Below are 27,501 nucleotides of genomic sequence, written 5' to 3'. Positions count from 1 at the left end.
GAAGTTCCACGACTACCTTCTCAGGCTCCGCCCCTTCCTCAGAATCAGAGGGAGGAGCGTCGTGCGCGCTCGCGTCGGTGCGCGCCCTGAAGCCCGCCCCCAACTCCTGCCTCTGGTCGCTCCACCCCGCACACCTCTGCCCCGGACCCATTTCGGAGGCGCGGCCGACGCGGCGCGCAGTCAGAGCCACGAGCACGAGCGCGTGCCTACGACAGCGCGGGCCAGCCCCGTCGCGAGGAGGCCCCGCCTTCCCGCCCCGCCCCCGCCGGCCTCAGGTCCTCTGGCTTCGCTCACGGCGCTGAGAATCCCGGCACCCGCGCGCGCTCTGTAAGCCATGGAGGTCCCCGGTAGCCTGTGCAAGAAAGTCAAACTGAGCAATAACGCGCAGAACTGGGTGAGTCGAAGCAGATGTGTGGAGGAGGCTCTCAGAGGCTCCGGCTGCAGATCCATTCGGAGCCGCTGCCCGCTCCTTCTGCATGCATCCTGCTTGGAGAATCGGGGATGGTACCCGAGGCCGCGGCGCCTTCCAGCAGGGACGGAGGGTGGTGCCGGGTGGCGTGGCGTGGCGGGGGCGGGGGTCTCTGACTGGGCTCTGCAGGCAGTCGGATCCACGGTCCGTGGGAAGAACGCCTGCTTCTCCAGCTCCACGGCTCGGATGAGACCTCGAGGACTATCTTTCGGGAGTGAGCTGGCGGCTGCTGAAATCTTCTCCCGCGAGGGGAAGCTGCCCGCATCCCTTCCAGTGGCCTGAAGGTCTGCAGAGGAAGCGGAGGCAGGCGCCTTTGGGGCATTCCTGGTTTTTCTTGGCTCTGCCAGTGCAGTTAGCCCAGGTTTGGGTCCGTCTCCATGTCTTTCCATTTCTGACTTACAACATGAAGGGAGAGTACCCAACAATGTGGCCATTCATGAGTTGAGACTGCCCTGAACTGAGGTTCTTTGTGACTCGGTGTTAAATTGGACTATTTAACAAATAACATGGAAACTAAAATGTAGGGGGAAACTAATGGTTTATAACATTTAGCAAGGACTGCCAGTTGGCTTTGATGGTGAAGTGTTCTGTCCTCAGAAGGTTGCTTCCTTCCTTAATTATTCTTGCTAAGAAACTGCCTTAAGCTAAGGTTTTGTAAGTGAGGTGGGAGTGGGGTGGGGGAGGTGGTGCCCAACTCTGGAGGCCGGAAAGGCCTTGGTTTTAAGTCTGGATGGAAAATTTTTTTCACAGTACAGCAAGATCATGAGGTTTAAATGCAGCCTTGTAAGTCATCATTACTCTTGGTGAATCGAAGAAGAAAAAAACCATTTCAGACAAGTGTTCATTTTAAGTCATTAATTTACCATTTCTGAGGTTACCAAGGATTCTCACCCAATTCCTTTCTCCTTTTAATTAACTTCTCTGTTCCTTTAGGTGATGAGGAGGAAGAGGAGATAAAAGGTGAATTAGAACATTGAGAAGGAGCCCTGGACTACCAGTCTGGTCTCTGGTTCCAACTTTGCCATTTAGTAGTTGTTTGATCCTGAGTGAAAACACTCGACTTCTTTAAACCTCAGCTGACTTAAAGATATAATAGCCTGTACTTCTCTAGACAGTTTTGAGGAGTAAAGAAGGTAATGATTTGGAAGGTCAGTGATACCACTGCTATGCAATTGTTGATATTGCTCCTGTTACTCTGAGGTATTACCTGGTTAGGGACATAGGGTTGGTTAAATTAGAGTATTTACAGGTCATTTCAGCTACACTGTCTGTAACTCATTTACTGTTCCACTTGCCAAAAAGTGCGTGTGCTTTGTAGAAGCCCTCAGAGAAGATGAGAAATGAGGGAATTGGTGCTTGCCTTCCAGCTGGTCATGGCCTGGTTGGAATTATAATTGGCATTTGCTGGATGATGAATATATCATTACAGGCCCAGTTATTTTATCACAATTTAGAGGAGAGATTAGTTTAGTCTGGATGTTTTGGAGAGGATTTATGGAAGAGAGGCCTTCCCTGGTGGCTCAGACGGTAATCCGCCTGCAATGAGGGAGACCTGGGTTGGGAAGATCCCTGGAGAAGGGAACAACTACCCTTTCCAGTATTCTGGACTCAAGAATTTCATGGACACAGGAGCCTGGCAGACTACAGTCCATGGGGTTGCAAAGAGTTGGACACGGCTGAGCAACTTTCACTTTTGTGGAGAAGTGTGCTTAGGTTTTGAGGTAGATGGACGCTGTATGAATAAGGTCTAGGAACAAAAATAATTTATATTATTTATTGTAATATTATTATAACTACTATAAATAATAATAATAATTGTTAGTTACTCCAGAAACAGTGAAGAGACCTGTTTATCTGTTCTGGAGGGCTTTTGTTGACTGAAGATAAGATTGAATAAGCAGTCTGGGGCTAGGGTATATAGTTGTTAATGTTTGGCTGCTGAGTTGAGACTAGATCCTGTGGGAGATTTTTGATGAAGCTAGAATTTTTAATTTTAAGGGCCTTGTAAATCTTTCTTTGCCCCAATAGGGAACACCCATCATCTTTGCCTCTCATATACATCAACTGATAGCCACATGTGTAGAGAATGCACACACCTTTCAAGTTCCCAACATGCGATGAAATTGGTATTCCAGAGGGACTGGTCTGCTGAAGAAAGTAGACGCTCTTAGAGCCCACATGTAGAAGTCCTGGCGAACAGACAGGGTTAGAGTGAGGTTTAAATGAATTAATAGATTTGAAGCATGCCTGTGCATCGGTTCAGGTGTTTTTCTTGTTACTGCTATTAAGTCATCCAGCCGTGAGGGTGCAACTGCAACTGGTCTAACGTGGTAGTGGGAAACAGAATAGCTGCATTAACAGCTCTCTAGGAGGAGTTACAAGGGACCTGACTAGAGTTAGGGAATGAGAGGGAGAGGTGTTCAAAGATGATTTAGCCCTGGGAGTTGGGGAGAGTAGTTGTGGCATGCAGGGAATTTGGAAAATAGATTGAGGGTTGGAGTGACGGTGATGATAAACACTAACGAAAGTTTACTGTTCGCTGGAGACAGTTTGACATTATTTGGTAAATTAACTTACTGATTTTTTGTAACATTTTTGAGGTGAGTATCATGAGAGACAGTGGTTTAAAGCAAGGATCCTGGAACTGACTGCCTGGACTTGATCCTGGGTTTCACTGTTTACTCATTGTGTAACCTGTGGCTAGGTACTTTCTGTGCCTCCACTTTGCTCATCTATAAAGTGGGAGTGATAGTCTCACAGGGATGTTGTGAAAATTAAAGGAGTTAATGTATGAAAAATGCTTACGACAGTGTCTGGCATATAGTGTTATGTGTCTGTTAACCCTTATTGTTGCAGTTATCCTCTTTGCTCCAGTTGTTGTTCAGTCACTCAGTTGTGTCTGACTCTTTGCTACCCCGTGGACTGCGGCACTCCATGCTTCTCTGTCCGTGACCATCTCCTGGAGTTTGCTCAGACTCATTGGTGTCCATTGACTCAGTGATGCCATTCAACCATCTCATCCTCTGCCGCCACCTTCTCCTTTTGCCTTCAATTGTTCCCAGCATCAGGGTCTTTTCCAATGAGTAGGCTCTTCTCATCAGGTGGCCAAAGTATTGGAGCTTCAGCATCGGTCCTTCCAATTAATATTCAGTGTTGATTTCCTTTAGGATTGACTGGTTTGATCTCCTTGCTGTGTCCAAAGGACCCTCAAGAGTTTTCTCCAACACCATAGTTCAAAAGCATCAATTTTTCAGTGCTCAGCCTTCTTTATGGTCCAACTCTCACATCTGTACATGACTCCTAGAAAAACCATAGCTTTGACTATATGGACCTTTGTTGGCAAAGTCTTGTCTCTGCTTTTTAATATGCTATCTAGCTTTGTCATAGCTTTTCTTCCAAGAAGCAGATGTCTTAATTTCATGGCTGCAGTCACCATCTGCAGTGATTTTGGAGCCCAAGAAAATACCAGTTAGTGTCTCCATTTTATTGAGAAGCTGAGGCACAGAGCTATCATAGAGGTTGTAAGAGGTGGGCCCAGTATAAAGCATGCTACATGCTTAAGGGACAGACATTCTTAGTAGAGATAGTCTGTAGAACAAAGCTATGTGTGTGCTCAGTTGCTCCATCTTGTCCAATTCTTTGTGACCCTGTGAACTGTGACCCTCCAAGCCCCTCTGTCCATGGGATTTTCCCGGCAAGAATACTGGAGCAGGTTGTCATTTCCTTCTCCAGGGGTCTTTCTGACCCAGGGATCAAACCTGCATCTCCTGTGTCTCTTGCATTGCATGTGAATTCTTAATCACCCACTGGAGAAGCCTGTAGAACAAGGCTGTCTAATAGAAATAAAATGTGAGCCATATAACATAATTTAAAATTTTCCAGAGGTCAAATTTTAAAAAAAAGTAAGAAGGAACAGATTGAAAAAAATTTTAATATTTATTTAACCCAGTATAGTTAAAATGTTGTTGTTTAGTCTATTAGTCATGTCTGTCTCTTTTGCAGCCACATGGACTGTAACCTGCCAGATTCCTCTATCCATGGGATTTTCCTGGCAAGAATACTGGAGTGGGTTGACATTTCTTTCTCCAGGGAATCTTCCTGACCTAGGGATTGAATATGCTTCTCCTTCATTGGCAGACAGGTTCTTTACCACTGAGCCATCAGGGAAGCCTATAGCTAAAGTACTGTCATCTCAGTATAAAAATGGGTTCAGTACTGTCATAATCAATATAAAATTATTAAGAAATATGCATAAGTGTATATTTTACACTTAGCACACATCTCAGTTTAGACTAACCACATTTTATTTTTTTATTTTTTATTTTTTTTATTAGTTGGAGGCTAATTTAAAACCTCCATAGGAACATGTAGATAGCCGATAGGAATAGAGTTAGGTGAAGGTTGGAAATAAAGATTTGCTGGTTAAATTTGAGTTAGAGAATTTAGAGAGAATTGCAGTATTTTCATGTACCTGCAAGAATAGTAAAGAAAATCAAGAATGCAGAGGGCCCTGTTAGCCTCCTCTTATCTCAGTCTGACAAAACATCGGATGTAATGAATATCATTCTCCATCTGTTTGAACCTTTCTCCGTTGGGACTGGTTTTCAGCCGCCTTTGGAAAACACTTCAAAGTGTGTGTTAGTTGGCCCTCGGTTCAGACCCAGGTGTCACTCACCCATTTTGTAGACTCATGTTGGCCCAGATCCTGTTTGAACCTGCTTTATGGTGGGGTTGGACACTTGCTACCCACAGATTAATCTGAGATCTAACACACTGTTCAGAAGCACATGCAGTCTCATTCTGGTTTGCCGTTCCAGTCCCCTTTCTCCTCCACTCCCCAGATTCCTATAACTCCATATGTCCAGCGTCAGTTTTCTTTCTATACCTTACGTTCTCAGGGTTTTACACAAGCTTTTCCTTCTGCCCTGATGCCTGTTGACCTTTATCACTTGTGGAAATCTTCAGAGCCTCAGACGCCTTTACCACAGCAGTGTGGCCCTCCTACGTCCACACACTCTAGGATGAATTGTTTCTGCACCTCTGTGTTACGTTGCACTCTGCTGTTACCATGTAATCATATTTTGTTACAGAGGTTTTGTGTGTACACTGAGCTTCTGCTGATATAACAGGATGGGGATAAAGGTTAGGGTGCAGAGTTAGCTAGGGTACTTCTGATATTAAAAGGCTTAGGTAATTTACTAGTAATTTAGCACAGCTTATATAAGAGAGTAAGCTCCATATGGGGTAGGATTAAAATTACAGTTTTGTCACTTACTACCTGTGTAATCTTGGGCATGTTACCTAACTCCTCTGTGTCTCAATGTCTTCAAACGTAACAATGTGGATAATAAAACATACCTTGTAGTGTCATAGCAAGGTTTAAATCAGTTAATATATTTAAAGCACTATAGCTGGTGCTTTAAATAGGCATTCTTATTTATTTAAGGTGTTAAATTTAAGGCGTTCTTATTCATTAAGCCATCAAATATTTAACACCTGGTTTGTATGTGCCTTTGTCCTCAGTGCTGGAGATGCAGTCATAAAAAGACAGAAAGGGCCTGGCTCTCATGGATATTGCGTTCTACCCGGGAGAGAGTTAATAATGAAAAAGCAAATAAATGAATGAGATACTTTTCCCTTTTATCAGTTCTCCTTCTCTGAACAGTATGTCCCTCATACTGTTCACAGCCTTTCATAGGAGGCTAACAGCTCATTCTGGATTTGAAGGAAGACTGAGGTGATACAAAAGTGAAACAAGCATGCAGAAGTGGAACAACAACATGGCATCTGAAAAACCATATATTCCTCCTTCAGAGCGTGGACCTGGCTGAGGGCAGGGGCGGGTATTGAGCCGGAAGTTAGGGAGCCACTGCTAGAAAAGTTGCCTAAAGGAGAAGGCAAGCTGGACTTCTGCCACGAGTGTGCTCCACTGTTGACTGACCACAAGAACAGGAAGAATGACAGGACCAAATCTGCATTGTCCAATACAGTAGCCACTAGTCACCTGTGGCAACTTGAATTTAGTTAAAATGAAAAATTCTGTGTTTCAAGTGCTACATTTCCATAGGAAGCTCATGGCCACTGTTTTGGACCATGCAGTATAGAACATTTTTATCATCTCAGAAAGTTCTGTTGGATAGGGCAGGTCTAGATAATGACTCTGGGATGGCTATTGACATTTTTTTCCTACTTATTTGTGTATTTATGTATTTGTTTTTACTTTCTTCCTTGGGGAAGGAAATTTTGAGAGATGGTGGCAACTTTGGAATCATGGTTTTGGGCAGTTCTGCTCTTCTGGCTTAGCAGGGTACCCAGCTGTCAGTTAGCCTTCCCTTAACACAGTGACTTCTCTAAAGTTGAAATGTGAAATGAGCTTCCCCAGCCTAGCTCTGTTATATTGACCTTTAAGAAGTAGTTTTCTTCTTCAGTGATTCTCAACCAGGTAAAGATTCGCCACCCCCTGGGGGTGTTTGGTAATATCTGGAGACATTTTTTGTTACATTTATGTGTCTGTGTGGACAGGGTTGCTTCTGACGTGTTGGGCAGAGGCCAGAGATGCTGCTAAGAAAATCTTACAGTGCACAGAATAGCTCCCCCAACAAAGAATTATCACTGGTGCCGGGGTCCAAAAGTCGTTAATGCTGAAGTTGAGAAACCCTATTCTGTGCTTTGAGTAAGAAAATTATGTAACTCCGAAATGCAAAACTAGTCATTTAAAACAAAGTCCAGTTGATACCAGCATTTTTTTCATCCACCTGCCTGAATGTTACTGTCTTTTGCTCTGAGATGAGTCAATTACCTGTAGCCTAATGACAGCAAAACCATAAAATCCACCACTGAATTGTTTTGAAACATATTACTGAGTAATTAGTTCACATGAAGAGGCTGTATCTTTTGTTTTTGTTTCTGCTTTTGGCAGTCACCTAAGTGGTAAGTTTTTCTATGAAATTTCCTTTCCCAAGGACACAGTTCTCAACAAAGTATCTTTTAACTGGATAAAAGTAGTGGAAATATCGGACACTATATAGAAATCCGGAGAAGGCAATGGCACCCCATTCCAGTACTCTTGCCTGGAAAATCCCATGGATGGAGGAGCCTCGTAGGCTGCAGTCCATGGGGTCGTGAAGAGTCGGACACGACTGAGCGACTTCACTTTCACTTTTCCTCATGCATTGGAGAAGGAAATGGCAACCCACTCCAGTGTTCTTGCCTGGAGAATCCCAGGGACGGTGGAGCCTGGTGGGCTGTGGTCTATGGGGTCGCACAGAGTCAGACACGACTGAAGTGACTTAGCAGCAGCAGCAAGGGCCATTGCATTAAAAAATATCCGTTAAGTCAATTTTTAAATGTTCTTTAATCTGTAAAACAGAATAGTTGGCGAGCCATAATGTACATGCAGAGTGCATGCGTGACAATCAGTGATCAAATAAGCGTGCCAGTTTCTTAGCTCTGATTCAGGAGACCTGGGATATGACCAGAGATTCACTTTCTGAGGAGCAGCCAGCTCACTGCCAGTTTTGCTCTGCACCATGCTTTGAGGCAGCAAGGTTTTAAGTGTAGCCTTTACAAGTTGTTTTCTTAACCTCCAGGAACGTCTGAGCTTCACTTTTGCTGTTTGTGTTTGGCTTGTTAATGTTCAAAAGATTAGTTTCAGTCATCAGTAACTGTGAACTAGAGCTTTTTCCTCATGGTACTCTTCAGTTTGCCCACGTGGTACTCTACCATCTCTCCAGTTTACTCACTGTAAATTTGGATGTAAAACAAATTTTTTTTTACCATTTGAGGTGACCATTTGTGACCATTTGAGGTATTCCCTATTGAGGAATACACAGTTTGGCAGTCAGTTTAAGGTGGATGGTGGGATGTGTGATGGATGTTGAAGTCTAGAATTACTCTTGTTATTTGGTATATGCTTTGTGTCTTTGCAAATTCGACTTAAAAATGCAGAGATCTTTGTAAAATCAGAATAAACTCACAGACCTTGAAATTCTCTAAATATCATCATGGGAGAAGTTAGCTTGTTCCTTCGGGAAGTGGATAGAATAACAAAGCATCCCATGTGGAAGTTGCTGCTTTGTTGTTGTTTTACTTGCTAAAATTCTTCTCCTGTGTCGTGGACTGTAGCTCTGCCAGGCCTCTCTGTCCATGGCAAATTAAGGAGGGTCAACAAAGGGGCACAGGGCCACTTGTGTGGATGTTGAGGACAGCAGCAGCAGGTGTAGAAAATGTACGCCGCAAATACGAGAGGCCACCTGACTTTAGCCTGGGAATAGGACTGGTAGTCATTTAGTTCTAGTCGAGTCTTTTAGTCCCAATCAGAGAAAGAGAAGGAATTCTCTGGAAATGAATTGTCCGAGTTCTGCTGTTCTTAAAATTTGTGAGTGTCAGTTGTCAGTTCATTTGCAAGTTATACAGAGAACACAAATCATGCTTTAAATGCCTTATATCTGACTTCTACTGAGCGCAGACTAGGCTCAAGAAAAGAGGTTGGAGGTTGTGAAAAACACAAAGAATCTAACTCATAGTGCTTGACCAACTCTCCCAAGAAAGTAAAAACTATATACAAAGAGACTCCTAAAAGTATAAAACAACAAATGAATCCTATGGGCAGTAAATGTTATAGTGACTCCCTGGCTGTACATGCACCAAGCCAAATATTACTTCAAACCACCCATACTATTAGGAAAGAATAAGCCTGACCTTGCTGCTCTGTGGCTAGAAACTAGGCCATTGAAGACTCTGAGAACAGGAGTGGAGAGTCGGAAGGAAATAACTCACTCTTGGCCCTTAGTCACTAATGTCAAGTTTTCCCAGCAGAATTATAGGCAGGATTTGGCTAGAGTGGGATGGAAAAGGAAAAGAAGGGAAGAGGCCCTAGATTACATACAGAAATGGCCTTTAGATTTTTAGTAATTCTGGCATATACCTACCATCTTGCAATTGTAATAGATTTTAAAAGTGTTCTTTGGTTTATTCTGAAAAACTGGGGATTAGGAGATTGTGGCAAATCTTTTTGAAAGTTTGTTTTTTAATATGAAAAATATCAAACACCCATAAACAGTAAGCCTCCTTGTACCCAGACTGCCATTTTGGCTGCCAGAATTTTTTTAAACGTAGGCGGAAAGAGGCCTGGAGGGAGCATACTTTCCTAGTGATTAAAACAGTCTTATCCTATATCTTCTGTCAACCACATCCTCTACAGTTTATAGCTTCTCAGTTTTTTTTTTTTTTTTAAACATTCTACTCAATTTAAAAAGGAAAGCAGAAGGTATTTTATGGTGCCAAAATGAATTAAAATTCATTAGATTCATGTTTCTTCTTGCCCTAAAGCAAAGTAACTTGGAAAAACATCCCCAAACCAAATGACCAAGTGGAACAGGTTTTGCAAGTATAGACAGCTAACCTGTGTAGCACCCTCTTGGTCCCCCCATTCCTGTCGTGTCCCCTTTCAGCAGACTCAGCTTCTGTCTCCTCCCAGGCTGCCTGACTGGGAGCTGAAACTGGACACTTCAGGAAAGAGGTGACATTCCTTGCCAAGAGATGCAGATGTCTGTGTCTGATACCCCGTGTTTTGTTTAAAATCCTGGAAATGCAGAGCCGGAAAGTTATGTCTGCTGCATCAGTTTAATGGAAATGAAATGGGAGACCCCTATTAGCATTCTTCGTGATTATTGCAAGTACATCCATTAATGAGATGGTTAGTGGGGGAGAGGTCCTTTTGGCTCCTGAGAATCCCCCCAACTCCCAAAGGCAATAAGCGATAGACAGTAAGAGGCAGATGGACAGAGATACTTTCTCCTGCATACCCCGTTGATTGTGCAGGGAGATGAGGAAAGATTCTAAACCTCAGGCACTTCTTTAGGCTAGCCAGTTTGAGATAAGAATACATCTGGAAGTTGAAGATCTCGATGGAAAAATAGTCCCTTTTCAAAGTCCATGTGTGTATACCTGTGAGGGTGTTTGTTCCCCGTCTTGATGGCCTCTGGGTCAAGGTTGAATCCATCTCTGACTTTCATGCGTCAGCCTGAGCCACTCATGTGGCTGTGGAAGCACACGGTCATGGCCACCACTCTGGCTTTAAATGAATGATTGGTGCCTTCAGATGCCTTGTTCCAGGCGCCCAGCAGTCATTCTGGATCTGCCCGGTTACTTCTCTGCACTTGCTGTTCCCGGTCTGGAAGGGGCTTCCCTCAGAGGTCCTCAGAGACCTTCAGTGCCTTATTCTGGCTGAAGCCTTCCCTGGCCACCCTGTCTAAACATCACCCTTCCTCTGATACTTCTCATTTTTGGCTTTATTCACATTCCCCTCCTGTTTGATGCTTATTTCTAATTTACATAATTTCCAAAGTATTTATCTTGGTGTATTTTCTTTCCTCTGTTTTCCCAGTGGGTTCTCAAATTGGCATTGGAGTCACTCGGAGGCTTTAACATGCAGATTGTTGGGCTTCATCCCAAAGTTTCTGACTTAGTTTGCCTGGGATCGGTTCTGATAATTTGCATTTCTGGCATTTCCCACGCGTGCTTGCTCAGTCACTCAGTGGGGTCCGACTCTTTGTGATCCCATGGACTGTAGCCTGTCAGACTCCACTGTCCATGGAATTTTCCAGGCTAGAAGACTGGAGTGAGTTGCCATTTCCTCCTCTAGGGGATATTGCAGACCTCAGGATTGAACTTGTGTCTCCTGCCTTGGCAGGTGGATTCTTTACCAGCATTTCCCAGGAGATGCCAAAGCTGCTGGTTAGGGACCAGGCTTTGAGAACTCCTGCCTTGGCAGGGAGGATTAGAAAGGCCTCAGGAGGACAGTGATTTTATTGGCATTTTCCAGAACCTAGAAGAATATCAGGCATGTAGTGTGCATTCAGTAAATATCTTTGAATGAATGATGAATAAAATTGTGTTGAAAAAGAAGAGCTATACGAAGAATCAGATGCAAACACCCAATTAAAAGACTGCTGACACTTATTTTATAAAGGCATAACTCATTGGAAAGGCCCTATAATTATGTTTTTGCTCCATGGGAGGGCAAAATAGAACCTACATGATTCATATTTTCAATTTTAGAAAACAACTTTATTGAGATAAATTTGCCTACCATTCAGTTTACCCACTTAAAATATATGATTTGTAAATACACATTGTTTAGTATATTTACAGAGTTGTGCAACCACCGGCAGTCAATTTTAGAGCATTTTAATCACCCTAGAAAAGAATCCTGTTCCCATTAGAAGGCACTTAACATCCAGTTTGAGGCAGTCACTGATCTACTTTCTATCCCTCTAAATTTTCCTTTTCTGGATGGTTCACATATTAACAAATGGAATTGTGCAATATGTGGCTTTTGTTACCAGCATCTTTCACTTAGTATAATGCTTTTGAGGTTTGTCCATATTATAGGATGTATTGGTACTTCATTCCTTTTTATTACCAAATAGTATTTCCTCATATGGATATACCATACAATTAAAAAAAAAAGCATTTTGTTTAATTATTGTGATGCACAGTTGGGTTGTTTGACCCATTGGCTTTTGTGAATCAACTGTTAGAGCATATGTGTACAAGTTTCGTGTGGACTTGTTTTCATTTCTTGTGAGTGTAAATCTAGGAGTGGGGATCACTTGGTAATTATATTTAATGTTCTGTAGAACTGCTCTTTTCCAAAGTGGCTGTACGTTTCCATCAGTGAACATATGTGGATTTCAGTTTGCCCATATCTTCACTACCACTTGTTATTGCCTGTCTTTTTAAAAATAATTTTATTTTACTTAGTTATTTTTGCCTGTGCTGCATCTTTGTTGCTGTTCGGGCTTTTTTCTAGTTGTGGCGAACTGGGTCTATTCTTCACTGCAGGGCGTGGGCTTCTCATTGCAGTGACTTCTCTTGTTGCCGAGCACGGGCTGTGAGGCACACAGGCTGCAGTATTTGTGGCGTGCAGGCTTAGTTGCTCTGCAGCATGTGGGATCTTCCTGGACCAGGGATCGAACATGTGACTCCTGCATTGGCAGGTGGATTCTTTACCACTGAGCCACCAGGGAAGCCCCCTTGCCTGTCTTTTTGATTATAGCCATCCTGGTGGGTGTGCAGTGGTATCTCATTGTGGTTTTGATTTTCATTTCTTGGATGGCTAATGTGGTCGAGCATCTTTTAACATGCTTATTTGCCATTTGTATTTGTTCTTTGGAGAAATGTCTATTAAGATCCTTTGAAGCCTATGTAATTGTATACCCTTTTTGTTTAAGAAGAAAAAAATTTGGGAGAACAACAGTTGCATTCCTTTTTTTTTTTTTTCCGTTACCCATTTCATGATACCTGCAGACATCCCTTCCATACCTCTTTCAGGAATCTGCTCAGATGCCACCTACTCAAGAGGCTTTTCCTGATCATCCTGTTTAAAGAGGCACTCACCCCTATCTCTCTTTCCAGTTTTACCCTGTTTTATTTTCAGAGAGCACTTGTCACTCTCTGATTTAATAATTAAGTTTTATTAGTCTGTCTCCCAGTGGAATGTTAGCTCAATGAGGTAGGGGACCTGTTTTGTTCACTTGGTTTACAAGTATGGCCCCAGGAATCACTGGCTGAGTGAGTGATTAAATGAATGAATGAGTGAGAAGACTGGACTCTGGAGTCCACCATTCACAAGTTATGGGAACTGGGGCAGGTTTAACTTTTCTCAGGTTTTAACACCTTAATCTGGAAAACCATAGTAGTAGGACTTTGTGCATCTTTGGGGAGCTGTGCAGACTAAATTATTTGGTGTATGTAAAGAACTGGACACTGTGCCAGGTTCTCTAAAGAAAGGAAAAGCTGTTAGTATTCATCTTTCTTCCTTGCTTTTGTCATGTTACATAGGGCAGTTACTGTATGTTTGCAAGGAATATATGTTTACCTTTTAAGAGACTCAGGTAGACCAAAATTCTTTCTTTTTTCCCCCTTTTTTCCCAGGGGATGCAGAGAGCAACTAATGTCACCTATCAAGCCCACCATGTCAGCAGAAACAAGAGAGGACAAGTGGTGGGGACCAGAGGCGGCTTTCGTGGCTGTACAGTTTGGCTGACAGGTACGGTCCAGTTAACCAGTTTTTCTAAAGCAGTGTTTATTATAGACAGCCTTGACCTGGGAATAAGCATATTTCAATTTTGAGTCCTGTTGTATCTGGAGCATCATACTAGAGCTACTCAGTAATAACATATTTTCTTTTGGTAATTCCTCTTATTCTTTATAAAATTGCTGTTAAAGGGGAAAAATCAAAATGCATCTTAAAATCACTTTACATTCTGTTAACTTCTGCATGCAAATACGAACTGGATTCTGCCTTCAAGATGCTAATGATATAGACCACATGAGGAGAAAGAATGAGCGGTGAAGAATTTCACATTTTCTATCACTCTTCTTTTGCTTTGGCCTCTGATTGATTCTTGTGTTGATTTTTCCAGAGTCTGTCTTGGAGAGGGTAAATTGATCCAGGTGTTGGAGGTAGTTTTAAAAATGATGGATCTTTTCACTTCTAGGAGTTTGATTTAAAATTTTGATGCATCTTGCCAGTTTACCCATGTTGGAGGACAGAGGGAATGAAGAGTGCTTACTGAATTGAGAAGGTATCTTGAGACTGAATAACAAGGCAGGCAGTTCCATATAATCAATGGATCAGTTTATTATAGGGTAACCTACTCACTGGGTGGGATCTGGCAGTGATCTGGAAGCATTCGCAGCTGCACTCTGCACTGCCGAGGGCCCCCTGGGACAATTTGATAGTTAACCTAGGGCATGGGAGTAAGTGCTTGGACATAGGAAGTGCATTCTTAAGTCAATATTTATGAATGGGTAACTAGTCTTCTGGGTACCAGGAGTATGTTAGCTAAGGTCTTCATCATTGTTGGGGATTAACAGAACACAGAAGCATCCTGGACCTAATAATCTTTAAACAGTGTCTATTAACTGCAAATTCTTGATGACGGAGAAGTGAAGTACAGGCCTGGGTAGGGTCAGTGGGAGGACAGGAGGAACTGTACTGGTCCAAGATGGCATCACTTAGGCTAACAGCCACACAACCCGCTAACATTTGGACCTGTTTATCTTCCTAATGTGGACAAGGGTCCATCTTCCAGTGTCTTGTCAACATGGATATTACTCATCCTTAAAATTTTTGCTGATTGCCAAAAAGCAGCATTCCCATTTTTTGTTTTTGTAAATTAAAAGTTTCAGTTGTAGATAGGTGATATGTTTCTGTATGTGGCATTTTTGTGTTCTTCCCATTTCCTCATTCTTAAATTGAGATTGATGTTAAATTGTTATGTTTACATTGTCTAGACTTGTAATGGGCTTTCTAGGTGGTGCAGTGGTAAAGAATCTGGCTATCAGTGCAGGAGATGCAAGAGATGTGGGTTTGATCCCTGGGTTAGGAAGATCACCTGGAGAAGGAAATGGCTACCCACTCCAGTGTTCTTATCTGGAGAATCCCATGGACAGAGGCGCCTGGAGGGCTACAGTCTGTGCGGTCACAAAGAGTCAGACTCCACTGAGCATGCTTGTAACATATTCTGTTCCAAATCTTAAATATACATAGGTCTTTGTATTTGAGTTCTGTAAGTAAATTGATTTACCCTTATCACCTAATCATCAGTTCTTTTATTACAGCATGTCTGCTCATGAGCTCTTTCTTTGAGTCACGTTTCTATGGTCTATATTTTTGAAGTGGATTTTATAAGATGGTTTTCTGTTAGATTCTGAATTCCCTGAGTTGTTATGTTTGAGAATGTCTGCCCGTCTTTTATGACAACTTGGTTGGGTAAAATATGTATTTGGTTCCTACTTTCTTTGTCTTAGAATTCTTAAAACATTATTCCATTTTCTTCTATTAAATGTTGTGACTTTTTTCTGCTCCTTATGAGCTTTTTTTTTAACCTGCATTCTTGAAGAATGATTACTTTTCCTATAATTTCTTTCAGAAGTTTTGCTTTTCTCATTTAGGCTCTTTGTTATTGTTCAGTCGTTCAGTCATGTCTGACTGCGACCCCATGAACTGCAGCACAACAGGCCTCCCTGTCCTTCACTATCTCCTGGAGTTTGCTCAGACTTCATGTCCATTGAGTCGGTGATGCCATCCAACCATCTTATCTTCTGTCGCCCCTTCTCCTCCTGCCCTCAATCTTTCCCAGCATCAGGGTCTTTTCCAATGAGTCAGTTCTTTGCATCAGGTGGCTGAAGTATTGGAGCTTCAGCTTCAGCATCAGGCCTTCCAATGAATATTCAGGACTGATTTCCTTTAGGATTGACTGATTTGATCTCCTTGCAATCCAAGGGACCCTAAGAGTCTTCTCCAGCAGCACAGTTCGAAAGCATCAGTTCTTAGGGGCTCGGCCTTCTTTTTTGTCCAGCTCTCACATCTGACATGACTACTGGAAAAACCATAGCCTTGACTAGAGGACCTTTGCCAGCAAAGTCCTGTATCTGCCTTTTTAGGCTCTTTATCTTCCTGCAGTTGGTTTTTGTATGTAGTGTGAGGGATGGATCCATTTTCTTTTTTTCCATGTAGATAATCAGTTTTCCCAAGAGAATATATTGATGAAGGTATCCTTTTTCTCTCTGATCTGCTGGGCCAGCTGTCATAGATCAGGTTTCCACTTATGTGTGGGTTTCTGGGAACTCGCATCGATTCCACTGGTATACTTCACTTGTTGATTCCTCTCTTATTACCCCACTGTTTTAATTACTATGTGTTTGTAAAGTCCTGAAATTCAATGGAGTAAGTCTTCTCACCTTCTTCATTGGAAATATCTTGAGTATTTTTTTTTTTTTGGCTCTTTGTAGTGTATGAATTTTGTAATCTGTTTAACCAATTCCCCCAAAATCTTGTTGAGATTTGGTTTGGGGTTACATTGTATCTAAAGATCAATTTGGGGTGGATTGATCTTTAAAAAATTGCATACTTCTTTTCTTGAACCTAGTATGTTCCCTTTATTTTACCACTAATGATGTTTATAAATTCTGTTTATCAGATTTTTTTTTTTGGTACTTACCTTCATTCAGGTCTAGGATGTAATCAATTTCAGAATTGTCTGTTTGAAAAGAAAATGTATTCCCCTGATGTGGGCAATATTCTATATACATTCACCAAACCAGGCTTGTTAATTGTGTGTTTTGGGTTTTTTTTTTTTGACAATATTGTTGGATACAGAATTCACGACTTCTTTCTTTTTCTTTCCTTTCAGTGGCTTAACCAGATCTGTCCAGGTTTATACACCATTTTCTTGAAACACTTCTCAGATTGTGTTTCAGATCAGCTTTCTTTGTATCTTTATGTTGATTTGTATATTATTTTACCAGGGCCACTGTAACAAATTGCTGCAAACTGAGTGGCTTCAGACAACCAAAGTTTACTCTCTCACAGTTTTAGGAAGCGGCCAGAAGCCTGAAATCAGGGTGGCTTCCTTCTGTCTGCTCTGGGGACAGTCTATTCCATGCCCTCTCCTGGCGTCTGGTGCATCTGGCGGTCCTCAGCGTTCCCTGGCTTGTAGGCGTACCACTCCAGTGTCTGTTTTCGCCTTCACATGGCCTCGTTATAAAAACACCAGTCCCTGGATTTAGTGCCCATCCTAGTCCTGTGTGACCTCATTTTAGTTTAAGTCATTACATGCACAGAGACCCTGTTTAAAACAATAAGCAAAGGACAGAAAAACCCAGTCTCCCCAGCCTGTGTTCACTCATTGTTGATACGTAACAAGTTACCCAAAACCTAGTGGTGTGGAACAGCCGTTTTAATTCGCTCACCATTGTGGGGGTAAGGGGGTCAGGAGGGCTCTGCTGGGCAGTTTGCCTCTGGATCTTGCTTGGTTGCAGTCTTGCTGGCTTGGGCTCCAGTCACGTAAAGCCACAGCTGGTCATGTGTCCGCAGGAGCCCCACAGTAAGTGCTGCGTGTCAGCCGGGATCTTAGCTGGCTAGGGTTATCAACTACAACACCTACTTCTCATTTCTCCAGGATGTGGTCTCAGAGTATTTAACAGCTGATGCGTAGTTGCTAAGTCGAGTCTGACTCTTTCCGACCCTGTGGACTATAGCCTGGCAGGCTCCTCTCTCCAGGGGATTCTCCAGACAAGAATACTGGAGTGGGTGGCCATTTCTTTCTCCAGGGGAGCTTCTTGACTGAGGGATCGAACTGGAGCCTTCTGCATTGGCAGGTGGATTCTTTATAGCTGAGCCACCAGGGAAGCCCTGTGTAACAGCTGGCTTCTCTCAAATTAAATATCCAAAGAGAAGCTGAACGGCTTTTTCAGACCTGGTCTTGGAAGTCATGCATCATCATTTTCACTGTATTCTTTTGGTTATAGGTGAGTCTTAAGTCCAGCCCAGATTCAAGGGCTGGGAACTATAATAGACTCTGCCTGTGAATGGGACAGTGGCAATGTCCTGTTGTAAAAAAGCTTTTAGGCCATTGTTGGAAAATATACTACCTGCTGTGCTTGTTAATATACGTTTTTAATGTAGAAAGCATCTAATGCTATATTGATCCTTTTAACATATCATCCTTTTTAAAATTTATTTTTCAGTTTGCCTTCTATCCTGACCCGTCGAGAGTTTCAGTACATGAGGTTTCCGTGTTTTATCTTGTCTCTCATAATTGTCTTAGTTGTGAATTCTGTAATAACATACTCCTTAAGATAGCACATGTTAGTGCATAAATATACTTTTTTCTTTTCCTTCACTTCTCATCATTTAGTGACTAAACATCACTATTAGAGGAAGGTGAAATGAGGATATTCTTTTCTTTCTAGATTAATTATGTTACAAATTAGATTCTCAGTTACTTTTATCATGAGAGCCTTTGGGAAGTGTTGATCCTGGGATCTAGAGGTAACTTTCTAATATTTATTTCACTGACTTTTGTCTTTTCTTTTTCTCCCCTCACCAGAAGTAATTTGGGTATATAACTTTGTTTTAGAATTGGCATGCAGTTTTAGAATAGTGGTAACAAGAGGACATGGTGAATATCTGTACTCAACCAAATATAATGCTCAAAATGGTTAAGCCTTTGTAGCTCAGTGATTTCTGGGATACCTTTGGATTTAGACAGGAATTACTAAAACATAAATGCTTATTATATTTAAATTATAGATGTTTTTCTAGCTAAGACATAGTAATATCTTACAGAGAAATATTGGATAAGAATGTTACTAAGAGATTGCTTTGCATAATGAATATAATTAAGCCTGTGATTAAAATTCTTTATTACTAAGTAATTATCCTCTCAATTTTCTATCTGAAATCTGTGGACTGTTCACTTTTAGGCTTATCTGGAGCAGGAAAGACCACAGTAAGCATGGCTTTGGAGGAATACCTGGTTTGCCATGGTATTCCTTGCTACACTTTGGATGGTGACAACATTCGTCAAGGTCTCAATAAAAATCTTGGCTTTAGCCCTGAAGACAGGGAAGAGAACGTTCGACGCATTGCGGAAGTAGCTAAGCTGTTTGCAGATGCTGGCTTAGTATGCATCACAAGTTTTATATCACCTTATACTCAGGTATGTGGCTTTTGCACCATTGTGGTTCTGATTACGTATATTGAGAACATGGTGTCAGAGAAAGCAAATAATCTAAACGTTGACATACTTTGAGGCTAAATCCAAATTAAAACAGTTAACCTACAGCATTTCTGTGCTGCAACTTTCTAAGTAAATTCATTTTTGAAAAGCATTGCTGTGACCCACTCATCCCCTGGCCCCTACCAAGTATAACCAAAGTTGTTGACCAAGTCAATGGCCAAATTATTTCAAGTTTGACTTTTCAGTTCACAAAACCTACAATAAAGACTCAACATGCATTAAACACCAGGGAAAATGTTAGATTTCTTAACATGTGTCCTATTGGGATTCTTTTGCTCACAATTCCTGAGGCTCATCTTTCATCACATTTTTTCATAGAGACCATAGCAGCACTGATTCACTTTTTTGTATTGCTTTGAGAAAAGTCATGTTGCTTTTCCTCATGAGAATTCCGTTTCCCTCTGCCTAGAAGGCGTTCATCTCCTTCCTCCTAGCCTCACCTCAGCATCAGTTGACCCCTGTTCATGCTCTGAGTCTCAGGTTGGGTATCTCCTCCTCTCAGACTTTGCTGGGTATCTGTCTTGGTTGCCCTTGGTAGTGTACCATGACACATTTAAAAGAAAATTAATTAATTTTTGGCTGTGCTGGCTCTTCGTTGCTTTGTGCAGGCTTTCTCTGGTTGCGGTGAGCGGGGACTCCTCTTCATTGTGGGAAGCAGGTTTCTCTTGTGGTGGCTTCTGTAGTCGTGGAGCTCAGGCTCTAGGTGGATGATGGGCTTCAGCAGTTCAGCACGTGGGCTCAGTAGTAGTGGTGTATGGATTTTGGGGTGCGTGGGTTTCACTAGGTGTGGCTTGTGGGCCCTAGAGTGTGGTCTTAGTAGTTTTGGCATACAGGCTTAGTTGCTTCTTGCCACGTGGATTCTTTCCGGACCATGGATCAAACCTGTGTCCCCTACATTGGCGGATGGATTCTTATCCACGGTACCACCAGGGAGGTCGCATTGTTTTATTATAAATACCAGTTTTTTGGTTGATGATGCTAGCAGCAGCAGCAGCAGTAATAATAACAGTGATAATGGTAATAATAGCAGCTAGCACTTACTGAACACTTACTATGTACTGATAACAGTTTTAAAGTGCTGTCATATGAACTAGCTCCCTTGGCTCTCATCACTCAGTAAGGAGGGTGGAGGTGAGGAAACAGAGATGTAAATCATCCAGGCTCACACACTGCATGGAGGAGCAAGGGTTTGCTCCCAGACCGTGCCACTGGGATCCATGCTCTTGCCCACTGTGCTTTGCTGCCTCTAAACCCCACTGGCTCCTTGAGGCTGGGGTTCCGTCTGATTTGTCTTTCTAATCTTGACGCTAAGCCCAGATCTGGGAACACAGTAGATATTTAGAACACAGTAGATATTTGTTAAATGATAGCATAGCCTCTTAGGGAGCCCAGATATGTAAAAACAGGCGAGATATTTTAGTGGTTAAAGATAGCAGCTTTGAAGCCAGAAATAAGAGACTGAAATCTCGGCTCTCCCAGTTACTGTTAGGACCTTGGCCAATTTACTTAACCTTCGAAGCTCAGGTAATGCCTACCTTGTAGGGTTGCTTTGTGTGTGTGTCTACGCGTGTGCAGGTGTGTGCACGTGTGTACATGTGTTTGTATGCATGCACATGTGTGTGTATGCGCGTGTGCGCGTGTGTGTGTGTGCGCGCACATGTGTGTGCATGCATGTGCTCAGTCAATCAGCTGTGTCTCTTTGTGGCCCCACCAGGCTCCTCTGCCCATGGAATTTTCCAGGCTAGAGTTGCTCTGAGGATTAGGTAAATCATGCATTGACTGCTCTTAGCACAATGCCTGATGTGTAGTAAGTATTCAGTAGGTGTAATAAGTAATAGCACAATTCTATTATTGTAACATAAATCTGGACGGGTTACTTAGACTTTTAAAAAAACTTGAGCTGTAAAGATTATAGATTAAGTGTGAGATTGAGTGTTAATCACAGAGATTCACTTGAACTGTGGCAGGAGTCGTAAAAGGTTCTTTGAGGACTAGCTACTTTTCATTTTCCTGAAGCATTGGGATCAGTGTCAATATATCAGCTTAAAGTATCCTAGATAATGAAATGTGTAAGAGAATGAGAGTTGTTAGAGTTCCTCAATTCTTGGACAGAAACAGTTTTCAGAGTGATATAATAATGGTGATATTCTTGCACCTTCTGGGAATCTTTGCAGTTCTTAGAAAAAGAAAAAGTCAGTGATACCTTTGGAGAGCTAGCAACTGAGACCTGGGTATCCAAAAGTATATGCTAATATGCTTTTTTTGGCCCTGTTGTTTCCATAGCATGGAACAAAACTTTTGTTGATCTCATGCCTAAAAGCACTGAGAATGGAAATGAGGTTTAGATTATGCTTAGAGCATGTCAAAATCCACAAGAATATTTGTACCAAGTCATATAGGATATGTGTATTCTTCTGTCACCCCTGAACTTGGGCATCTTGGTTGTAAAAATAAGCCTGATAATTCTTATCCTTAAGGAGTTGGTAGGTGATCTGGTGGGAGCATAGAGATGTGATCTTAAGGCAAGCGATTGGGTACGTGTATGAAAACTGCTGTGGAAGATCCAAAGAGGTGGTGCTGCTTGAGATGAGTCATGAGGGGTGACTCAGTGTACCAGTTAGACCAGAGGGAGGAAGCTATTTCAGACAGCAGAGATACTGCAGTAGTTACAACAGCATGGAAATGTGAGGGAATTGCACCTGGGGGACTGCAGGTAGTTTGTTTTGGCTGCTCTGCAGGATAAACATGAGGAAAGATGAAGCTCGAGCCATTTGCACCAGTCTCACGGCAAACTCCAGACTGCTGAAAACTTTGCCCCAGGGATGGTGGAGAGCTGAGGTTGTGCTGGGGAATGGTGTCTCTGGGTGTGTATTTTAGTGAGGTCACCGTAAAGCCTGGAATGAGAATGGTCTAGAGGTAGGAGACTAGTTAGGAGGCTTTTGGGGGTGAATTCAGGCACCGGCCGTGGGAATAGAAAAGATGGGGCATATATGAGAGCTCTTGAGCATGTATGTAGCATCAGTGGGATGTCGTGCCTGGATTGATTGCTGAATTTGGGGTGAACATGAAGGAGGGTGCTTTCTGAGGAGAAGATGGTCTGATTGAGTTAGAAGATGTAGAGTAGGAAGGGAAGAGAAGACTGTGTCATTTTAGATGGGTTAGATTTGAAGTGTCGGTGGTGTATCTAGGTGAAGATGACCTCTGGGTTATTTGGAAATGTGTCCTGGAGCTCAGGAATGTTGTATAGAATTGAGATATAGTTTTGGAGGTCGTTAACTCAATTAGTTGAAACCTTGATGAAGCTGAGAAATCAAAAGAGTATAAAGAATGAGAAGAGAGTGACAGGTGGAAACTTGGGAACACCTTCATTTGAAAGGACAGTTGTAGTAGTAGGATCACCACTGAACTGCTATGCCAGAAACTAAGGTTATAAAGCTAGTGAAATTATTTCAGTACATTAGGATCTGTGATAGAGGTACATGGTGGGTACTTTCCCAGATGGCACAGTGGTAAAGAATCGACCTGCCAGTACAGGAGACGCAAGAGACGCTGGTTTGATCCCTGGGTCCGGAAGATCCCCTGGAGTTGGAAATGGCAACCCACTCCAGTTTTCTTGCCTGGAAGATCCCATGGACAGAGGAGCCTGGTGGGCTGCAGTCCATGGAGTCACAAAGAGTCAGACACGACTGAGTGACCGAGCGCTGAGAACTCAGAGGAGGTGAGGCCCTCAGCCAGCCTGGACATGTGGGGCAGGGTTCCTGAGGACTGAGCACAGAGCTTACTCTGAGGGAGCACACTGCTGTAGCCGCAGGAGAGGGGTGAGTGTGTTTGCAGGGGGTATGCCAAAGGCATAAGATCCAAGCAACCTGGTAGAAAGATTGGTATTAATTATTGATTAATAATTAATCAGATGCAAGACTTGAGGATGTTGGCCCAGGTGAAGACCTGTCATGTCACTCTGAGATGCTTCGGTTTTACCCTGATGGCGATGGGGGTGGTCTCTGAAGAGTTTAGTGACGTGGTTGAATTTGCATCATCTTATTTGCATCATCTTATCATCCTGGGTACAGTGTAGAGTGTGCCCTTGAGAAGATCAAAGCTAGAAGCCAGTAGGCTGATTAAAAGGGTGACTCACTTGTCAGCAAGAGAAATAAGGTGGAACCAGGAGTTAGGCAAGAAGTGGGTTAGTATAATGTCTGGAGGTAAAATCTGAAGGACTTTGTGACAAAATGCACAAGATGGGACGGCATAGGAACCAGGAAAACTCTGGGGATTCCAGGTGAATAGTGTTAATATTCCTTGATTTGGGCAGTATGGGTGGGAAGGACAGCCTGGGAGAAAAGAGAAGGCGTTCGGTTTTTGGACATGTTCAAGGTACATGGGGGATGTCCAGGAGGGTGTATTTAGGAGGAAGTTAGAAAAGGGTGTTTAATTTCAGAAACGGACAGAGTTCATGCTGGAAAGTTGGTGTGTATGTTGTAGTTTCCACTGTGAAAGCAGTTGAGAAGAGTGCTCTGGGACTGTGTGGGGTGAGCAGTGGGCTCCTGGTCAGGCGTGGGCAACACCAGTGCTGCAGTGAGGGGTGAAGTCAAAGGAGCCCTGGGCAGCCTGCGTGGGATCCCCCAGGGAGTAGCATTATTGGGATATGTACGCTCAGTAGTGTGAAATGTGGTCAGAATGGCCTGGCAAGTGCCCACGATGATGGGGATTTTTGTATCATTTGTTTGTTCACCGGTTTTTAATAGAAAGTAGTGACTTTTACTTGTTGCCAGTGAAGAAAGAGAAGGTTGAAGATTCCGGATGAAGCAGGACTCGTGGACTCAGCAAGTTTCATTAGAAGGAAGGGATTTTTTTTTTTTTTTTGAACTTTTTATTTTGTATTGGGATATAGCCAGTTAACAATGTTGTGACAGTTTCAGGCAAACAGCAGAGGGACTCAGCCATACATAGACATGTATCCATTCTCCCCCCAACTCCCCTCCCATCCAGGCCACCACACAACATTGAGCAGAATTCTATGTGCTATACAGTGGATCCTTGTCTGCTATCCGTTTTAATCATAGCAGTGTGTCCATGTTCATCCCAAATCCCCCGACTATCCAGAAGGAGATTTTTTTAAACGTGTAACTTTAAAGGTTACTTTCCATTTACAGTTATTACAAAATATTGGCTCCATTCCCTGTGTCGTGCAATACATCCTTCAGCCTATCTTGTACCCAATAGTTTGTATCTCTCTCTCCCCCACCCCTGTATTGCCCCTTCCCTCCTCTCCCCATTGGGAATCACTGATTTTTTTCTCTCTGTGAGTTTGCTTCTTTTTTGTCATATTCACTAGTTTGTTGTATTTTTTAAGATTCCACGTGTAAGTGATACCATACTATATTAGCCTTTCTCTGTCAAACTTGTTTCATCAGCATAATGCCCTCCAGGCCCATCCGTGTTGCGACAGATGGCAAAACCTCATTCTTTTATATGGCTGAGTAGTATTCCATTGTAGGGTAGGGCATTTTGAATCTGTGAAAGCAGGAGTGGCGGGAGGGAATGAGGTCAAGGTGGGGGATGTAGGCATATTTATATGGCAGAGGGGAGATGGAGAACATTCATGTCTGGGGATTTTCTTTTTAAAGTTAGAGGTGTGGCCATTGGTAAGAGTGGAAGTAGGCTTGAGTGGAGGGACCATGAGAATGATGGTAAATGACAACAAAAATGGTGGCACCGCCTTGAATATATAGAGTGAATGTGGAGCCTGACTTTGAGAACACGCAGGGCAGTGAAGCCGTCAGGGAGGACTTGGTTTTAGTTAAGATCAGAAAGAAGAAGTAGATCCCTTAAAAGGGCGGAGTATTCCGGAAGACAGCGTGGAGAGATTTTAGGCTGGGCGCTGAAGTGATTATCAGAGTTGGGGGTTAGGAGCCATGCAGAAAAATGAAGTTTGGGGCATGTTAGACATGTGCAGTGGCTGCAGGGGTTTGTATGTGGCAAGAGAATAAACTAGCCTTGGTTCTGAATGGATTTCTGGTGAAGTTACTTTCAGGCCAACACAGGCTCAGGTTGAGGGAGTTGTTGAGAGAGGCCTAATGGCATTTGCATTCGAGCTGAGCTTTGGCTCAAATTCCTCATAAAGTTTAGGTGAAAGCATTCGCGGGGCATTTATTGTTCTCCCTCCTGGAACTTCCCAGTATATCCGATTTTCAGAATAGCAACCCTTTTATGGGCTTGTTAATCTAATTTCTTGGGTTTTTATTTTCAGTTTATATTTTTAAAATACAAATTAAACTTTGACGAATACATTTTGCTCTAACTCAACCAAAAAGCTCTTTTACTTGTTCTTGTTATTAATACAGTACCCTTGGTTCCTATGAGCATTTTTTGTTAAGTTTCTGCCTGTGTCTTTTTTCTAAGGATCGCAACAATGCAAGGCAGATTCACGAGGGTGCAAGTTTACCTTTCTTCGAAGTATTTGTTGATGCTCCCCTGCATGTTTGTGAGCAGAGGGATGTCAAAGGACTCTACAAAAAAGCCCGGGCTGGAGAAATTAAAGGTAAGTAATATGCTTTTTTCCCAGTTTGTCTTTCCTTCAATATTTCATCTTAACCGTATCTGAGACTGATAATCTTTTCTAAGAGATGAAAGTATTCAAACAACCTGAAGCTCCTTGAGAAGAGTCAGTGGGTCTTACTACACAGTTGTATCTCTCAGGCTTAACCAGTAGTACCTGTTGGTAGTAGTACTGTTTACACTCAGTATCACCCATCAGCTTGAAATCCTACCCACAAGACACGTTTTAGAGGACTTGGACTTTGGGGGCTGGTGGAAACCTATTTGGTGTAATTTGGTGCCTAGCACTTCTGTGGTCTTTGTTCTAGTGAAAATGTAAGAAATCCCATAGTGAGTGGGGAAAATGCCTAAATCATAAGCATCTTGAGAGCAAGGAAAATGTCTCATTCTTATGTATATCATGTTGCTTGGAGTGATCTGGAATTCATTCTGTGTATGATTGTTGCATTAGATTGAATTAACATATCAAAGTACACGCAGCTTGTATTTTCAGTTTTATAGTCTGCTCCCGGAGTTTCAACTCTGATGAAAATTTGGCGTAGAGACATTTAGAACTTGTTCCTCTGTGGCCTTTGATACCAGTCATTCAATTTATCTTTTAGACATCCTTTGACATTAGTCCTGGTTTGTTATTATTATTAACAGTAAGAGAGAGCATGCCAACATGAAAAAAGCATCAAATATAGATATTTAGTTTACATTGTTTGGAATCAATTCATGCTGGTAACTTTTATTTGCCTTCCCAGCAGGGAATGTGATAAACTGGGGCTATCAGAAGCTCCCAGGAGCTCTATGAAGTATAGATTTTGGCACCAGCTTCTGACCCTGAAAAGGAAAGGGTGGAAGAGGAAGGAAAATGCTTGTTATGCTGGGCTCTTTTGTCTGGACCTGGGAACGCATGAGCAGTTGGGGCGAGTTCCACTGAATCTGGTGGTGAATTTGGTTCCTTGGGCAGGCTCGTGTCTAGTCTTGCCACCTTGGAAGCTCAGTTTCACCCATTAAGCCTGTACTTTCTTGACTCAGGAAGAACAGTCCTGATTATGATGACAACAGGAAGGGAACCAGTTTATCCATTTAATTTCTTGGTCACTCTCTGGCTTACCTGGTAGCTCAGCTGGTAAAGAATCCATCTACAGTGCAGGAGACCCCGATTCAATTCCTGGGTCGGGAAGATCCCTTGGAGAAGGGATAGGCTACCCACTCCAGTATTCATGGACTTCCCTGGTGGCTCAGACAGTAAAGAATCTGCCTGCAATGAAGGAGACCTGGGTTCGATCCCTGGGTTGGGAAGATCCCTGGAGGAGGGCATGGCAACCCACTCCAGTATTTTTGCCTGGAAAATTCCATTGGCAGAGGAGCCTGGCGGGCTACAGCCCATGGGGTTGCAAAGAGTCAGACATGACTGAGTGAATAGCACACAGCTCTCTCTGTTGACGATCAGTGTTCACTTCTGTTTGTTCGTCGTAGAGATTTGCAAAGAGAAGCTGAAGGATGTGTCCAGGATCCCAATGTTTGAATCTTTTACTTATTTTAACTATAGTTGGTTTTGTTGTTTTTTCAAGGATGGATTGGTGAGGGATTTGTCTGCCCACCTGGAATAAGCACCCTCTTTACCATTTTTTTGTGTTGTAAGAATTTAGCACAAAGCATGACCCAGAAGTAGGAAGTCAAGAGATACCTGGAGTAACAGCAGGCTTGGCCTTGGAGTACAAAATGAAGCAGGGCAAAGTCTCACAGAATTTTGCTAAGAGAACACAATAGTCATAGCAAACACCTTCTTCCAGCAACACGAGATGACTGTACACATTAATACCACCACATGGTCAATATGAAAATCAGATTGATTATATTGATTATATCCTTTGTAGCTGAAGATGG

The 27,501-nt window shown here is 42.6% G+C and overlaps 1 protein-coding gene across 1 annotated transcript in view; it reads left to right on the top strand.

The window, feature by feature from the left end:
• The first annotated feature begins 238 nt into the window (after positions 1–238).
• PAPSS1 (3'-phosphoadenosine 5'-phosphosulfate synthase 1) overlaps positions 239–27,501 on the top strand; it is a 111,012-nt gene continuing 83,749 nt past the window's right edge. Inside the window, exons 1-4 of the mRNA XM_043438310.1 lie at positions 239–394; positions 13,409–13,523; positions 18,749–18,984; positions 25,468–25,606. Coding sequence (XP_043294245.1) covers positions 335–394; positions 13,409–13,523; positions 18,749–18,984; positions 25,468–25,606 — 550 coding nt within the window. The 5' untranslated portion in view covers positions 239–334. The remainder of the gene's footprint in view (positions 395–13,408; positions 13,524–18,748; positions 18,985–25,467; positions 25,607–27,501) is intronic.

The sequence above is a fragment of the Cervus canadensis genome, chromosome 19, assembly GCF_019320065.1.
Source record: "Cervus canadensis isolate Bull #8, Minnesota chromosome 19, ASM1932006v1, whole genome shotgun sequence".
Classification (NCBI taxonomy): domain Eukaryota; kingdom Metazoa; phylum Chordata; class Mammalia; order Artiodactyla; family Cervidae; genus Cervus; species Cervus canadensis.
Note: the sequence above shows the minus strand (reverse complement) of the source record. Positions and strands in the feature narration are given on the sequence as shown.